At 42.9% G+C, this 18,294-nt stretch overlaps 1 protein-coding gene across 3 annotated transcripts in view; it reads right to left on the reverse strand.

Moving 5' to 3' along the window:
• The window catches only part of ZEB2 (zinc finger E-box binding homeobox 2), a 116,282-nt gene that overhangs the window by 3,033 nt on the left and 94,955 nt on the right, over positions 1-18,294 (reverse strand). For all 3 annotated transcript variants that reach the window (XM_009318946.1, XM_009318945.1, XM_009318947.1), the window contains 5 exons: positions 16,555-16,743; positions 15,646-15,860; positions 13,022-13,130; positions 10,169-12,138; positions 7,955-8,135 (listed from right to left, as the gene is read on the reverse strand). In XM_009318946.1, the coding sequence (XP_009317221.1) occupies positions 7,955-8,135; positions 10,169-12,138; positions 13,022-13,130; positions 15,646-15,860; positions 16,555-16,743 (2,664 nt within the window). The remainder of the gene's footprint in view (positions 1-7,954; positions 8,136-10,168; positions 12,139-13,021; positions 13,131-15,645; positions 15,861-16,554; positions 16,744-18,294) is intronic.

Here is an 18,294-nt window from a genome sequence, read left to right on the forward strand (position 1 = left end):
ATACTGAAAGCTTAATTCCAAAATAGAGCTGACAAAAAATACTTGTCAGCATGATGCCACACGACAAAACTCAGCAAAGCATGATGCAACCGTGAGATATCCAGACATAACATATGGTGCAAAGATTGGAATTAGTGAAGACCGATCACCAAACTTAGATTGCAGAAGGCAAAAAATAAAATCAAACATTAGTACCTTCAGCCAGATTTTTTTTATTTTCGAAATGTCAAATTATAATCTTAGTGTCATTCAACCGAATGCTCCAGAGCAGTGCAACCATGCAGGCGGATACAGTGCCAATTGGTCATTATTTTATATTTCATGCTATTTTTATGCATATAAAAATGCTGGTATTCAGTGCCTGAAATGCGGAGCCCTGCTTTGCATGTCTTATTGCTAGAGCAGATCGTTAGGAACTTATTAGTGAACTGGCCTGATTCCTCAGGCGTATTTATCATACTTGGCTAATGCGGCATGTGACCAGAACAGGAATAAACTTCACACCAGAGACCTCCCATCCTGTCTGTTGTAAAAGTGTGGTATTTCGTTAATTCTTAAAGAAGCAAGAGCAGGGAGAGGAAGAGTGCAGTGGAGGGTGGGCGAGAAAACCCCAGCTGAGAGCGAAGGGCCGGGAAGATGGGAGACCATCACTGGCAGCACCGGCATGGGAGGAAATCCAGCAGGGAAAAAAAAAATGTTTTCAGACCACTGAAAGATCTCGACTTCCAGGAAAATTCAAGTTGCTCCTTTGTGAACCTGATCTGCTTTCTTTTCCCCTGCAGTCACTGCCGGGACTCGAGAGCAGAGAAAGTCAGGCATAGAAAAAAAAATTTCACTTCCATAGCAAAGCTGCTAAGAACGACTACCAAGGAATATGCTAATTTTTTTGCCCAATCTAGTCACAGCTACCTTCAAGTCCCACTGTGAAAGTTCACATTTAATAAGGTGTGATTAACGAATGCTCAAGGAAGCCAAAAATTGTATGTTATGAAATGAAGGGGAGATCTGGCAGGAAGGAAAATACGGGAGAAACCACAGACAGAATAACCCAAGTGACAGGGAAATTAGTGGATGCCTGGAAATTAGGACTCAAACTACATTTCTTTGTACGGGAGTTTCCTAAGCTTGCACACAGGGTTTATTTTTTTTTTTTATTTCCCTTTACAGTAAAATTGAAAATTCAAGCTTGAGATATTGAATTATAGCAGTACTGCTTTTCTGATCTGTTTCCTAAATATGCATTTCTGCCAATTATTTAACCTGTTGGTTAAAAGTTAAGCTTGAAGAAAATTCTGGGCTTTAAGCTGTACACATACTTTGGCTTTGAACCTCCAGCCTTGACCTGGGCGTGCACCGAAGCCCGAGCCGGGAGGCGGCTACCTGTGATTCGGAGCACAAGTTTTGCCATGATGGGGAAATCCCACAGTCTTAACTGGGGAGGTTTTAGCACGATCAAGTCACTTAACTCAAATTAGCTTAAAATCCCAAAGCACTCTCGACCTAAGGACTCCTTAAACCCCAGCGCTGCCGGGAGAAAACCCTCATGGGGGAGGTGGGAGCTTTCCCAACGCTACCAACCACCCAGCTGGATGCACCAGATACGCCTGCCTGCATCCCTGCCTCATCCCAGCTGTCCTGCTGAGCCCACTCAGAGCAACATGCTGCCGTCCCTTTGCTAATATCTCCGTAGTTGCTTATTTTGTTCCTCTTTTGTTCCCCGTAGACCTTCTGCTTTTCCTCGGCACCTTTTTTTGTGTCCTTCTCCTCACTGAACTTCTGCCCACGCTGTCTCAGTCCCTCCCTCTGACTTACTTTTCCCTAACATCGACAAGCCCAGCCCTTGTCTTGTTCCACTTCTCCACAACGCCGCTCCTTCTCCGTTACTTCGAATTTCCTGATTTTTTTGATGCACACTCCGTTTGATGCCCACTACACCCTTCTCACCCCACATTTCCCTCCTCTTCAAGCTGTGCTCCGTCCAGTTGCCCAGCACTTTTCCTCTCCTCAAACAGAAGTCAACGACCTCCACTGCTTCTCATCCAGACTTGCCTCCATCTGCCCTTCCCCAAGGCTGGGTGATGTGCTCGTCCCTCGCTCTTTGCCTGCTTTCCTCATCCCTTGCACGCAGCGTTGGTTCAACGCTGCATCTCCTGCTCCTGCTACCTGGGGCCTCCCCCGAGCCAGCACAGAGGTAGCCTGGCAGGGAGTCATCCATACTTTATAAATTAATTCAGAAACGAGAAGATTAAAATACTTCCTATTTTCATATTAATTTATATTATTACTAAAAAGGCTATACTAGAGCTATTTAGTCTACCACATCCGTATCAAGGACTCAGTTTTGATCTGAGGGAACGTGACAGCTTGAGCAAAGTTCTTTGTTCAGACACCACACAGCATACCTTAGCAGCGTGCAGCGTGCAGCTGTTACAACACTAATTGAAATATGTTTTTAAATGTATCGGGTTTCCGAACATTTGCGGAAGAATTATTTTTTTTTCCCCGTGTGGAAAACCCCGTATTTCAGCCATTGAAAAGAAGTGCCTAATCCCTACAATGCATTAGTAGGCCATAAAATAAAGCTGAAGTAAGGTATTTTACACTGGGGACGGGGAGAAGTCTACAGCTGTAGGTGGTTGGGGAGAACCTACAACTGTGGGTGGATGGGGAGAAGTCTACAGTTGTAGGTGGAAGGGGAGAACCTCCAATCGTAGGTAGTCCTGGCCGCTTTATCAGCTATTTAGCTAACACATAGGAAGAGCATTGTCGTGCAGTGTCATAACGTCAGTGGAGCAGAGGTGGGTCGAAAGGAAGCAGATTTGAACATCCCATCCTACGGTTTTTACCCAGTCTCATCTGAGATGACCTGTGTCAGCCATGGGGGATGGAGCTAGGAGAGACGTACCCAAGGCAGCTCACAGGAGGGCTCTTGAAACACTTGTGTGTCGTCATGTGGGTGCCTGATGTAGATGCCACATTTTGCAGTGAAACTAAATGATAAATCTCTCTCAAATATCTAAAGGAAATGTTTGGGCTCTTTTATAGTCCACCATCTGCAAAAAGAGGTTCCCACAGGGGCTCACGCTCAATTTACAGAGGGGAAATTGTAACTAATCTGTTTTCAGAGTCTCTAAAATTGCATTTCTGTTAAAACAAAACAACAGAAAAAGATCTCTAACAGTAAGTTATCTGAACCTGCCTGGGCTAAAAGTCTTTGACTGAAAAGCTGTGTGTTTCCCATTTGCAGCGGTATAAAAGTCATAAGACATCAGATCATAAGCTGTCACTGGTCCCAGACTAAATATCACCCATCCTTTGCCTAAGGCAAGCGGGTCTTTTTTCTATGGGAGGGGGCCAAACAGAAATCCCACTCTTTGGAGGAAAGAAGGAAAAATTTTTGTGACAGTTTGTTTTTATTTTTTAAAGCCAGTTCTTTTGAAGCTGCTTGGGGGTTTGGATGTTAGATGTAGTCCCAATGGAGATGGATTAGAGGCCAGAGCACAGCGAAGCGGCCAAAGGTGCAAGATAAATGCAATTTATATATAATTGCCCAAGCTGCACCTGTTCCGTTTTGAATAGGAGATCTTGTCTACAGAAAAAATTTCACAAGCGCTGAATATATCCTTTTTTTTTTTTCTTTATTTGAGTGTAAAATGGGGAATTCTAAACTTGTATCAGAGTAAAGCAAGAAAAAAAACCCTTTAAATAGCATGTAAATTTTTTATGAATCAAGCTCTAAATAAAGAAAACTCCTGAGCTGTGAATTCAAAATACTAGCCAGAGAAAGCTGATTTGCTACCAGGCTCAAGAACAATATTTAGTTTACAGAATCAATCTGGAAATAAAACTAGTGCTTGCATCAGCATGAAAGCTAGGAAAATAAAAAAGAGGTCTTAATAAAATATACAGTGGAAAAGGAAGGGATGAAAGCACTAGCACAGCTATGAGGCCCTCGACAGCCCACACAAGTAATAAAATAGAATATGATGTAATATAGAACAACAATGAAAGGATTTAAAATTTCTAGGTAGGATTCTGAAAAACTGTTTCCAGCTTTTGTTGCAGAGCAGGCACGCCGCAAGTTTCCTTGTGAAGCTACGATAAAGCTGGTGTGTGGCAGACATGGGCGTTGACGATGGCAGAACAAACACTAACCTTCACCTTACTCCCGAATCAGCCCAACGCAGCGCTGAGGACAAAGCGGGGGGGCTGTATTGCTACCCAGGAGCCAGGATATTTCTGTTTTCTAGGTGCTCCATTCTGTTTGCTCTCCTGCTCGCTTACTTACCCACTACTGCTTTCCCTCCTTATCTGCAACTCAGAGATTTTTTTGTGTGCCAAATGGCACCAATGCTTTGCCATGAAGGCCATCGTCTTCTTCACCTTTAGTAAGGAAAGTGTCTCGAACCTTGTGCTAAGTAGCTTGGAGAAATCTGAGATTAGATGCATGCAAATGAAGCGGTGTCTGCTCAACTAATTTCAGCCTGACCAAAGTTAGGGTGGGTTCATAAGACTCCACAGGAAAATAATGCAAGCACTGAATTCCTGTGCTACCTGCCATGCTCTGCACCCTAATTGCAGTGCTACATCCTCTGGTTTTGAAGAAATAGGATCTCGTAAACTTCAAACTCCAAAATGGACACATAACTTCTCTTAAAATTAAATGGCATCCCGAGATTAACTTGGCAGAATTTGGTCCTGCAGCAAGCAGTGGCCTCTACACTAAATTTCAGTCCAGCCAGAACCAATGCAATGCACTCATTGCAGTAACACAATAAATTTTCCTTCTCCATGTGAAGCTAGAAGCTGTTGCAAAATACCACTAATACTGCATAAACTAAAAATTATGGGTTGTGAAATTTGGGCCCCTTTTTCTCCTGTGCTCAGGCTGTGGCAGGCACAGCGTACAGAGGTAATCACAGAGAGGTCCTTGATCTGTGGCCGCATGGTCCTCTCAAAAGTTCTTGGGTTGACACAAAGAACCGGCCAAATCCCATTCTTCTTCTTCTTCTTGCCCTGGCAGGGAAACTCAGCTCCACCGCAATACCTACGACACTCCTGTTTTCTCCTTTACAGTAGTTGCTGTTGCACATGATTAAGCCAGCTCATGTAGTTTTGCATGTCAGTGTTACTTTTTGCTCCAAATAATTTCTCTGGGGTAAATCTTTAGGGGCTGCAAAGCAGGAACGTGGCCTCTGTCTCACTCTCTTAACCCTTGTTCTACCATCGGTTGCAATAGGTATGTGGACCATGAGAAGTGGTGACAAAGAAAAAGCTGATTGTTCAAATATCAGAAAAAAGACCCGAAAAAGCACATAGATTTTTTTACGTAGGAAAAAGGTCATCAGTGTAAACAACATCCACTATTTGTCCTTCTCCGGGAAAGACAGGAAGTGTTCCAATTCCTCCTAAAATATGTCCTTAATGAAGTAACGACGGATCGTGGTCAGCTGGTCCGAAAACAGCAACACACTCAGAAAAGAAGATTCTCTTTTTTAGGTTTCAAAAAGTTGACTGAAAAATCTGGGCCTACGCTTACAATGACAAATGCAGAAGATGGCTTTACTTTCAATTTGGTTCCTTCCACTGAACACAGACTGCAATTTCGCACCTATGTTATTAATGCAGTTACAAACTTTTTCCAAAAACTATCAAATTAATTTGAAATTCACTTAAGATGCATGCTAAGCCATTAGCCAAAGTCTCAGTGCAGTGTGCCTCCTGAAGGCTGTGAATGAGTTATGGAGGCTAGCCCAGCCAAGGTCTTCAGAGCTCCCAACCACCTCTATCTAACGCTAGCGTGATGTGTGGAAGCTCCATAAAAGCAAACGCGTCCTTAATACTTTATATAGCGAGTTCCATCGCAGGATTTCAGCCTGCATGAATTAAGATTTACAACACCCCGGAGAGGCGGGCTGGTATCATTTTCCTCTATTTCAAAGATGGGCAAAGGTGAGAGAAAGATGAAGCAATTTGCTGAAATTCGCAGAGGAAGTCTGTGGCAAGGCAGAAAAGAACGTGGCGCTCTCAGCCTCCGCGCCTGTGCCTTTGCCACAAGCCCATCCTTCCTGTCTCTAAATGCCACGCTCGAGCTTGATGATGTGCTGGAGTTCTAGCGTATTAAATATGACACTGTCTACATGTTCTGGATCATAAGGCTGAGTCCCATAAAATTGACGGACGTAGAGTTGAGAACCCAAAAGGGTCGGAGCAAAGGAGAAGGAGAAAAGTCCCTACGCTGCAGCTGTGTGGTATTTTTCGAGGCAGTAGGTTCCCGTGCTGCTTAAGGACCAGAACATATTTTTGCTTTTACAAATGCAGTTTATTTTGCAAATCAAGGTGATTGCACACATTTCAGCTTGTCAAATTTTCAGCCTTTCAACCATATGTCTGCCGACCTTATGGACTACCAACTTTATGGGATTCAACCATATGTCCAGATCCCGATATATATGAAGGCCAGTTCTAACATAAGAGCTTTACGGTAGTAGTGTAGTAAACCATAATGTTTGCAGATGGCTGTAATAAAATCATTCAGGAGAGGAAAGGTGCAGGGACGTAAAGCCTTCAAAGCTTCTTCTACTGAATAAACAATTTGATCTGAATACTGTAGTGGGAAGCACATTCCACCAATGAACTAGCTGATCTAGTCCAAAATGTTGCTTTTAATTTTCTTTCCTAATCCCACATGTATTTTAACTTCCTTTTTTTGTTTTCCTGTGTAGGATTAGCTTAAGATTTGGAATAAAAGTTTAAGAAGGAAAAATAACAAAGTAACAAAGTAAAGAATTTTCTTTTAAAGGTCCAGTCCACTTCTGAATTGCAATTTTTCATATGTGAAATGCCAAATGGTTGTGTGCGGCCTGGAAGATGTATTAATAGAGAGGTATAAGTTTTTTACCGTCACATGGTGAGATTGAAGGATGATGTGACTTGCTTCATTTCCTGAAGTGGGACTCAGCTTTCAAAGTTAAGGAAAGTTTCCTCCTGAGTAAGCTTTTTCTAACTCTAGGAAGTTGGAGTTTGGTTTATGTCCTGCTGCACAATAATTCACATGATAATTCACATTCCCTTTGTCTAACATAACTTGATATCTCTATTATTTGGGGAGCTCCGGTCCCGCTTTCCCCTAACTGAAACACGCTGAGACGATGCATCCCCCTCGGAGAGCTCTCCACCTCCAGGCTCATGCCCGTCCTGACTGACAGCAGGCAAGGGAGCACTGCCTGCAAGGGGAACCATGGCCAGCATAGGTGCGACAGAGGGTCTTTTTCAAACCAAAATATTTTTTAAGCTGACAATCCGCGGTGAGCTTTGGCAAACTTCCTTGAACTCGACAAAAATCTGTTCCTACTTGGGAAAGAAGGGAACCTTCCCCGGGCATTAATTGAGAAGTGAAAAAGCGAAATGCAACCTGCCTGCACTGCTGGCATGCAAAATTATGGCGAGAGCAACCCCCGTGAGCTGTTTACTTTGAGATAACTCGGCCAGAGCCAGCTCTCGCGCTGCTAACGTCAGTGGAAGTTTTTCTATTGGATTAAATAGTGCAGGGTCAGATAGTGCCTAAGAAACGAGAAGTACACTGTCACTCTTCCTTCCTGTGCCAGACTTTCTGTTGACCAAGTTGCAGTTCTTTCTGAGTGCTAGGGCCTGCCTTATGTGAAGAGGGCTTGTCCTGCGAGATGCTGAGTGCCACAATTTCCACTGCGCTCAGCATGACATCGCGCCTAGCACCTGCCGAGATCCACCCTATCACATCCAACAGTCCTTCGCCAAGCAATAACCATTAAAAAAAAAATTAAAAATAAGTTGAACTGAGCAAAAGATATTACTTCTTCCCTGTTGAAAGCCTCAGCACCTGCCAAACCGTTCGTTGCACAAGTGTAGTCGTGAAAGACTGTGAAGGGCGCAGCATGGACCTCAACCCTCCCCTCGGCGCGCGCGGCCGCCCTACCTGTGTGCTCGTATTTGTGTCGCAGCAGGGAACTGCTCTTCTGGAATGTCTTGTCACATAAGTCACACGCGTACATGCCACTCTCTGTCTTCTTGATCTTCTTTCGGGACAGACAGGAGTCAGAGTCCGTCATGTCATCGAGGCCGGACATGTAGTCTGGGGTTCCATCAAGCAATTCTCCCTGCGAGGGAACCACCTGTCAGCAACACCCGCTTCCACCACCGCCTCTTCCCACGGAGGAACCAGCCACCCCAGAACAGTTAAAATCGTGTCTGTTTAGGATGGTGGTCCCTCTTAGCTTAGGAACCCGTTGGTCATGAAACTACAGCTGATGGGAACTGTGGAAATAATGAGGAGCCTTCTACTTCTGTGCCTCGAACCAACTTTCTGTCTTTGAGCACTCTGCAATAATATGATTTACACAAGCAGACAGTAGTTATCATATCAGCACTAAATATTTTCAAGGAGCAGAAAATGCAAAGGGGAGGCTCTTCATGGACAGCAAAAAGTATTGTAATATTTTAAAGGGTTAAGTGTAAGCAACAGCTAAGAGATCAGTCCTTTCAAAACACTGAAACTTGGATATACTCAGTATCTGTAGAAAGGTTTTAATTGAATTTTATATTTAGGTACAAATGTTATTATTATGCAATCCATTTAAATGTATGTCTCCCGACTAAAGGCCTCAAGCTATATTTTTATATTTAATTTTGTAATTTGAAATAGGGAATATTAATAACACTTTTTATCAATGTTCTATCTATGTTAAAACAGCCTTCAGCATTAAGCAATAATGAATGTGGATCAGTAAATTATTAAATTTCTTGATATTTATTTTGTCTTGATCCAAAGAGAGTGCAAACTTGCATGATAACATACATTTCCATTTGCTATCACACAGTTCGGTTTTCTTAGACTAGGTTTGCACTAATTAATATTAGAGAAGATTAAATAGGCTTAAATACATTTACAAAGAGGGCAGATGTACTGTAAATCGGAATAGTGGAACAGCTGTTATGGAGGTGCAGTGCTATTTATGCTCCTATTGTGCAAAGAGGGATTACAGCCTGTAATGTAAAACCATACCTGATTTTCACATTTGAAACTATATAACATTTACTAGTCAGTAAAATTACTAATAGACCGTAATAGGACATAGGGGAACATGCACAAATGTAAAAAAAATTTATTAATCTATAATCAGTTAATCTCATTTAACTAAACTCTGTACGTTATATCTGAATACACCCAGCAAAAAGCTATAAAAGTATGTGACTTCTGTGGAGCAGCTCTTTGCTATAGGCATGCAAGCGGTGAAATCCTTTGCTACTCATGTATTGACTCTGGGATGACCTGAGAAAAGGATTAATGGTTGTACCCAGGCACGAAGAAGTGCTGACCCAGATTACGTGTCCACGGAAAGACTTTGTCTGCGATTAAGGGCCCTAGCTGCTACCTCTCCAAAAAATTTCATTTAATCTCTGGGTTTTTTTCGAAGCTGTTCCAGATGACTGGTGGGGATTAGAGGACTGGTAGTCTGGGAAGGGCAGTAGGTGGGCTGAAGGAAGGGGCTACGGTGAAGCAACGCATCAGCGTTTCTCATCCCCCAGACTTTCTTGAGGAGAACGCCTTTCCCACGCATGGTGCGTGAGCAATCCCCCAAAAACACGGAGAAGGAAGCTTTGAGGACTTTCAGTGGGACAGAGCTGCTACGGGGCCGTATGGACCTCTGTTTAGAGGGCTATGGCTTTGTGTCCAAATGTGGGGGTGATTCCCAAGAGGTCTCCCACTGCTCCTTTTCCCCGTGGTGAAATGTAGTTATGCTCACTGTGAGGGGAGCCCTGCAGAGATCAGTTTCCTTACAAAGTTTCATTTTTTTCTTATTTTATTGCAGGATGGGAGTTTTCATGAACGTTAGTATTATTTAGATACAATTCTCCTAAGGAATAACTGAGCTCTTAACAGAATAAAAACATAAGCATTATGCCTCTTCAAAGGTATTGATGCTGCTTCTGAATCCAAGTAGAAGTACTCCCAAAGTAATTGCAATTTGTTTTCCGACCCCACTGCATTTTTGCAAGTTCAGACTAAAATCAACCCTGCTAATTTTGTTGGAAATGCTGAGTATAACTTTGGGCTTTTTCTTCTGTAAGAGGACATACCACAAAATACTGAATTCTGGCCTTTCAAAAGAAAACGGTTACAACAATTTACCTGAAATCCTTGTTTCCGCTGGTACTTTCTCCTTTGCTGCATATCAGCAAAAGTAGCTGCTCCAGTTGGGTAAGTATAGGCCATATGCGGTAGGAAGCTCATCTGATCTAGTCCTGGGTATGGTCGCAGCCCAGGAATACTGGTCTGGACTGGTGGCATAAAAGTGGCTGGGGGAAATGCGCTCTGTGGTGGAAGTGTTGTGTATAAAGGTTTGGCACTAAATGGGTTCATACCAAATACTGGGTTAGTGCTTTTATCCAGATTATTTGAATTAGAAAATTCCTTCTTGATAAAAGTCAAGTTCAGTGGCTCATCTGAGTTTTCAGATGATGAAGAAACACTGTTGTGTTCTAAATTAACACTATTAGATTTTGTTTTGTTCTTTGTGGCTATAATACTTTTGGGTTCCTTCATTTGTTTTGGTAAAGACAAGTCCAAAGGCTCAGCCTGAAGCTCCTCAGAAGAGAAACTGTTTGGAGTGTAAGAACTACTGTGGGAGTTTTTAGAAGATGTGGAAGAAAGATTTAAAGGAGAAGGAGTATTGCTCCTAGAGTGGTCCAATTTATCAACTGGTTTAATATTGGTAAAATGAGGAGGTTTTGTTAGCCTGAGAGGAGTATCACAATTAGTAACACTGTTATGGAGTTCAGCTATAGATGGTGAAGTTATAGAGTCCACAGGCTTTATTGGAGATCTGGCTGACAAAGAGTCTTTAGTGGGAGTGTTGTTGGTGGCAGCCAGCGCCACCTTGGCACTGGCCCTTTCCAGTGATGGTGACCTGGAACTTGAATACTGGTAGACTTTTCTTTGTTCAAACCATTCCTTCACAAATTCCTGAGGAAGGCCAACAGCAATGGAAATTTTCAGTAGTTCATCAGAGTTGGGTTCCATATTCATAGCATAATATGCTTTAAGTACAGACATGTGGTCCTTGTATGGGTTGATGGGGCTAGTCATTCCTTTCTCAGAAAGTACTGATGACAGCAAGAGGGTTTGCTTATCAAACACTCCAGGTTTGTTGGGAACCATGTTCTCGTGAGGCTGAAGGACTGCCTTGATTTCTTCGTTCATTTTACACAGGTAACGCTCATGCTGATGCAACGGAATGGGACCAGGAAAGCTTTCTTTACAGAACTGGCATGAAAATGGAGTGGATACGTTATGGTTCTCTATCATCTTGTCTTCAGTTACCAGGTCTATTAGGGTTCGCAGCTTCTCTTTTTTAATGTTATTGAGCTGCCTCCTTGAGTCTGTGGTTAAGCTCTGGAGGCAAGCTTTGGCTTCATTGACTTTCTCTAATGTATAGTCAATAATACTTTTAGTGGCACCATTATGACTTACTACTGGAAGACCCACGGGGGGAATATTGGGGGAGGTAACTCCTTGTTCCTCGGCTTGAGCGCATGAATCCTTCATATGGTAAACCTTCAACTTGGAGATCTCTTCAGCCTTGCAGTCCATTTTCTGCCTGGAAACCGTGTTGTCCACAATCTGTAGGACCTTCTGCACCTCACTTAAATTACTGCCTACCGCAGGAAACCCAAGCAACGGTGCTTCCATCCCTACACCTAAGTGCTGCATTGGACTTTGAGCAGAAGCATGAACTCCTAAGGGGCTGGTTGCTCCAAGTCCACCATTCATAAAAGGACTAGTTGCACTAAACCCATGTGAGGCCATAAGAACCTTATATTCATTGAAATCTAGTGGTTCTGTTTTAATTTTCAGTAGGCCTGTTTGTTCAGACATACTAAGTGGTTTGCCATTCTCCAGCTTGTTTCTCAGCTGTGTAATGGCTGAATTAGTAGGAGAGGAAGATACAGAATTAGGAGAAGAACCCGTCTTGATATTGTTTCTCATTCTGCCATTTACAGAGATTAAACCAATACACTTCTTGCTGCTGATGTGCGAACTGTAGGAGCCAGAATGGGAGAAACGTTTCTTGCAGTTTGGACACTCATATGGTTTTTCACCTAAAATGATAATTAAAACCAAATGTTAATTATCATTGTTGCTGCTATAATTGCAAGCGATCGCATTTGATACCCAACCGATCGTCTGTGTATCCACTGATTAATAGTGAGGAAAATATTAATTCTATGAATATGGCCACACACCACCACTGCTTTATCCTCCTCTTTCTACGGGTCTTGAGGTCAGTTTGGACCGACGGTCTCCAGCCGGCAACAGCTGCCAAGGTGTGAGATTGGCTCCAGACTGACCATTGCAAGTGACGGGTAAGTACCCTGTGGTGAAGGGAGTCAAATCAAATCCAGACAGTTCAAATTTGATTTGTTTCTTCTTTTTTTTTTTTCTTCCAAAAAAAAGGAATTTTCACTGGAAATGAGCACGGTATAAGAAACTGAGTCCTGATCTCAGGACCTCCACGTCAGCATTGGTGGAGGTTTGTGCCTGGACAGAGCCCGGTGGCATTTCGTGTGCTGAATGCTGCGTCAAGCACGAGAGACAAAACACACGAGTCATTCAATACGAGATGCTTTGCGCTTACTCATTATCTGAGAATATGAGCTGTATTTCACTTGGGGGAACTTTTTGTTATGGAAAATATAATGGACTCTTCGGGGTCCGACTGCACAGAAACGAGTGAACGCTTCTGAACTCCAACTGCCGAACCATCAATCTATATTATTTGCAGGAAGCTTTACTATTTCCAAATCTTTCAGCGAGACCGTGGTATTAACAGCATGATAAAGGAGGATGACTCAGATATCACTTATGAAATACCTTAGTAGCTCCAAGAAGCCAGAAGCAGAACTGTGTAAATTTTAAGCAGTCTTTAAAACTCAGCTAATTAAACAAAATGCAAATGAGCACACCAGCACCTCTGCTACTCACCACTGTGAATTCGCAGGTGTTCCTTCAGATGGTGTTTATATTTGAAGGCCTTGCCACACTCAGTGCATTTGAACTTGCGATTGCCTGCTCCTTGGGTCAGCATTTGGTGCTAGGAGGGGGAAAAAACAAAAAAGATACCGACATGAATTTTATGCAAGAGAAACCATGAATTTCTAGCTTAAAAAACAAAAACAAAATTAATGTGGCTCTGAATTTATCAAGCGGACCAAAAGGTCTGCATGTACATTTATTTGTCTCATCAGTGTTGCAATAAAAATCAAAATGTTGGCAGTAAACTGAAACAAATGAGAAAGTACTTTCACATGAGCATTCGATATTTGCTTTAGAATTATTTCCTAAGTCTCTCATCAGAAATGTGTTGCTTTAAGGTATCTTACGATGAGAGAAACTGTTTTAGAAGAAGATTTGTGGCTCTTAATATTCCTAGCAGATTCTGAACATGTGGGACTCCGCTTGTTTAAAAATTCTGTTTACTGCTTGTGTAGGAAAGACAGAAACACTGTCGTTAGTGGTATTTTGTGTAAGATTTAATTCATTATCAAGCAGAAGAGACTGCGTCTTTGTTGTGAGCTGCTGCTGGAAATGGTTTTTAAAATCACAGAGCAGCAGGGAAGACTTGAGCTACCTTTCGTGCCATGTTTTCCCCCGGTGCTCTTCTAAGGGGCGAGGGAAAGTTGAAAGTTATGAGTGGCATAAAGATATAATCAAAGGCGACTGACCTTTTTGCAACAAGCAAGAAAAGCCCCGTGACTTTGAATTTGGAGAGGGGAAAAAAAAATTTAAAAAAATTTAATACTATTCATAACAATGCAGCCAGCCGCTCTGGGTGCTCAAGGTAGGAGGTCAGCCTTTTGCAGGCGGCCACAACACAAAAGCCTATTGCAGGAGCAGGGAGGGGGGGAAAGGGGAAAAAAAGAAGGGAGAAAAAAAAAAAAAAAAAGGCAGCGCCGAAACGGTATGACAACTGCGAGGGTGTGCTGCCTCTTCCCACATTCCTGGCGAGACAGATGGTGTTACATGGGACACAGGGAGGTTTGTTCAAACAGCAGCAACCTTCAAAGATCAAGCAGAGCCCAGCCCGCCGCGCGCCATTGAGGGACCCGCGCTCATATGTTGCTGAGTTGCATAAACAAACAGCAACAGCTGTTTTGTCTCCCCCCATCGCCCTCCGAGGACTACTATAAACTTTAGTTGTGCCACTGTTAATATGATACAATCATTTTAATTTACTAATTGTAAATGCCATGAGCAAATGAGGGGACTTTTCAACACCAAAGCTACCATTCATAATGCGCCAGCACCAGCGCGCTCTCGCATGTGAAATTTCAGGCGGTTACGTTGGATAAATATCTAGGCGGGTTTTTTTTTCCCCCTGGTGTTTTTAATGATACGAAGCAGAAGAAAGAACCTTACGGTGGATCAGGTTAGGAAAAATACACATGTGAAAATGTGTTTTTTCTACCAAAGAAGCCACGGGAAGGAAAAAATAGGAGAAACCACTCCAGAATCATCTCAATTGATTTAAGATCGAGCAAAAGATATGGTTCTCTTAAAAATGCTAATTGCAAAAAATCGCGTGATTAGGAGATGCGTGTTTGCCTAACTGCATTTACCTTATGCTGAGAAAAACCTACCGAGAGAAATAGAGCCGATCGTGATTTTCAGGTTTTTAAGAAAAATAAATACAGCATAAAGCCTTTACAATTTGACACAATGCTCAAATCTATTGAGTTAAGTTTTAACCACGCCATTTGAGTTTCCATTACAGCCATCCCTAAGACGGGTTTTCAGAAGTGATTCTCTGGCGAGGACAGGAGTAGTTTTTCTGCTGGTGTGCAAAGAGTTTTGTGGCACAGGTCTATCGCCAGGCTGTTTAGGAGCACTAGGGAAGCTCAGTCACCTGTTTGAGGTACGCGGCGTTTCCTTAAATGCAGCGCTGAGATAATATTACATGCATCACATTGAGGAAAAAACTGCTTTGATTTATTGCAGATACGCTGCCGGGCTATACTAATGATAGCGATGCCACAATTCTAGCACATGCATGTGTTAGTGGCACAATCGCAAATGATAGCCTATATGTGCTGTAGGAAGAGTTATTCTAAAAATGTGTAATTATGTTTAACAAACGATTATACAAAATACGCATAATTTCATGTGGTTGAAAAGGTTACTCAAAAAGTAATGAAAAAATATTAGCGGATCTTTTAGTATGTCTTGGAGCTCCTATTTGCAACACTGTAAAGTAAAACTAGGTGAAAAATGGAATTAAAATTGCTGAGATGTTTAATAATGTATAATTAAAATGCTACAGTTTCATTCACTTTTTGAGGAACATAAAAACGAAACTAAAGTCAAGTTAAAGTGCAAATAAAATTTCTAAATTAGAAATTAACACACTCATTCGATCGTGAACATAAGACTATTAAATCATATTAGAAGAGACCATCAAAAAATCATTTAGACCTCAATTAAAGCTATTACCATTAAAAGATCTGCATCTTCAAAATGCCATGAAAAATTAATAATGATTGCCAATCAAAGCAATATCGTTTCTCTAAGGGGTTATTACAGAAAGAAATCACTTAAAACCAGCCCCCCACCTGATCTGTCCCTGGCTTGTGTGTCACCATATGCCGCTCGAGCTGGGTGCGGTAGGCAAACGTGTAGTTACAGAGAGGGCACGAGAAGTTCTCCTCGTTCTTCTCGTGGCGGTACTTGATGTGCTCCTTGAGGGACGTCAGGCGCTTGTAGCCCCGGTCGCAGTAGGGGCAGGTCAGCAGTTGGGCGAAGGCATCTGGAGTTCCAGGTGGCAGGTCTGCACCCCAGGACGGGGAGGGGAAAGAGGCAGGCCAAAAGGTCAGCAAATCAATGGCAGCTCATGGGCTGATTTCCCGGGATGGTATGAGAGGAATCGCTGCAATCTGCTGCCCGAGAGGGAGGGACGGCGCTTCCAGCCGGTGGCGGGAGGCACCGGCACCCGCGCACGCCCACAGCAGACTCGCAGGACCCGCTCCGGACCCCGCTCGGAAATTAATTACGGGCATCAGTCCTCCCGCAGACCTCGCTGGCTGGAAAACTAAGACATACTTTTCCCGATCAATTGGCGATTTGCATTCCAGCCCCAGCTCATTATGTTACTTGTGCCATTGACCAAATCCTTCCTACCGACGCTTTTCCAATTATTTATCAAGGCATCGGGGAGCGATGGGTCGGCTACCCCGTCTTTCGTTGCATCAAAACTCTATTAAAACTTCCCAAACTCCCAACTAGAGCAGCAGCCTTTCTCCCGTTTAAATTCAGCTCTTCGGTTCACCCGCCAAATAATACAAATTTGCTGACTAAAAAATCACAATACACTGAAATTACAGCCCCAATCTTTGCTCATGAAATTCCATGCCGCTGCAGCTGTTCTTCAATTTTTAAGGTAAACACCCAGGCATGTAGTGCATTTATAATTGCAACAGCTGCACGAGGTCAGGATACTGGCTAAAAATGAATTACAGCCTCACCATTTTCTTCTTGCCCATTGGCCTCTGGAGTGCCAAGGCGAGACAGTTCCTCGGGGGCTTCGGGGTAAATAATGGCTGTGTCGCTGCGCTGCAGGTACTCCGCTATGCTGACTGCATGCCCATCTCCTTCCTCCAGTTTCCTTTTGGCAAAATATTCCTCAAAGTCCGACGTGCAATTTGCGTTCTTCACTAAAGGGAGAGAAGGGGAAAAGAAAGGGGGTTTGAGCGCATCCTCCCCGAGAGCTCGGGTCGGTTAGCATCAGTATGCACAGGCTGAGCTGGTGTGCTGGAGCTACGAGGCTGGGGCTGCAGCTGGATCCTCACTCTCATCGGTCTTGCTCCAGCTCCTGATAAAATTAATGCCAGCTTTCCACCAGCGTGGATGGAAGTAAGGGTGGGCAGTTAAATTAACAAGAACACGGGCTCTACAGGGCAGCAGGAGAAGTTTATGAGGCTTGGGTAATGCAGGTAATCTTTCATCTATGGAACCAGAACCTTCAGGGGGCTCCTGAGGAACCCAGGGCTTTTGGCGTGAACACAGCTCGACCTACAGGACTGAGCTCAGCTGCCCCCAGATCCCGCAGACCCCGAGACAGTCCCCCCATGGGAGATGGTATTTGCAGGTAGTAAAGACCACAACCGCTTCTCCTCCAAGACAGGTCCCGCCTCGGGCTGCCCTTCTGTGGCAGGCATGCGAAGAGAATTGCTCACAACATCTTCCCTTTATTTTTTTTTTCTCCCTGAAAAATTAACTTACAATGGGAGAATAGGTTGTTTTAAAAAAAGTATTGTTTCATAGATTTCTACAAATAGAACCACATGTTTTAGACCATAACAGGGATACCAAGCCTAAACCCACTTTTACAGTCTGTACGAGAGTTTTCCTTCTTTTCCTTAAATGTAAACCCGATTTTTTATTGTCCATGCAATGTCTATGAAACATAATATATGCTCAACCACAAGACATCCTGTTATTAAAAATATGCTTTTCTCCTCCATGTATGAACACTGCATACACAAAAGACCTTAAAAACTCTGGGACGTTATAGACAAATATTAATATAATTATACCAGGAAAAAAAAGGAGCTGATCATTTTCTTTCTCTAATTTTTTTTTTATTAACAAGTCTTGGAAGACACAGTTGGTGGCAGGGAATTAAAGATACTTGTTTTTAACTGACCGTAAATGAAAAGAACGGCTTATGATTGATTACATTTTTAATGTATTTCTCCTTAGGTGAAATAAGAAAATGAGGCAATGCCATAAACCATTCTACAGTTCATGTAAAAGTAAAATATTAAATGGCATGATTCTGCTCTCACTGACGCCAGGGAGCAATATGGAGTAAACTCATGGAAATCAAAGGTGTTATGGCCCTGCAGGCTTATACTGGTTTGCAGCCACTGGAAATGGGAGACTAACCGGCTCCTTGGTGTTTAGAAACGGGTAAATGCTTTGCCTCGGTTTCCTACAAAAATGCAAGGTGATGCTGGCATTCAGAATGAGACATGGTCTCTGACTGGGACACAACTGGAAACCTGAAAGTGCCTGGTTTGAAGCGCTGATCTTGCCATCATCAATAAAAGTAGATATTCGTCTATGCAAACCTCATCCCTTTAGCCGATAATATCAAATCCTCTGGCTGAGACAAATATGCCCTATTTTTTGTATGAGCTGAGCAGCTTCTCAACCGTTCTGCAGTACTTTAGTGGCAGTGACCAAAAGGCACAGGGCAGGGG

This window comes from Pygoscelis adeliae, unplaced genomic scaffold (assembly GCF_000699105.1).
Source record: "Pygoscelis adeliae isolate BGI_AS28 unplaced genomic scaffold, ASM69910v1 Scaffold222, whole genome shotgun sequence".
Lineage (NCBI taxonomy): Eukaryota > Metazoa > Chordata > Aves > Sphenisciformes > Spheniscidae > Pygoscelis > Pygoscelis adeliae.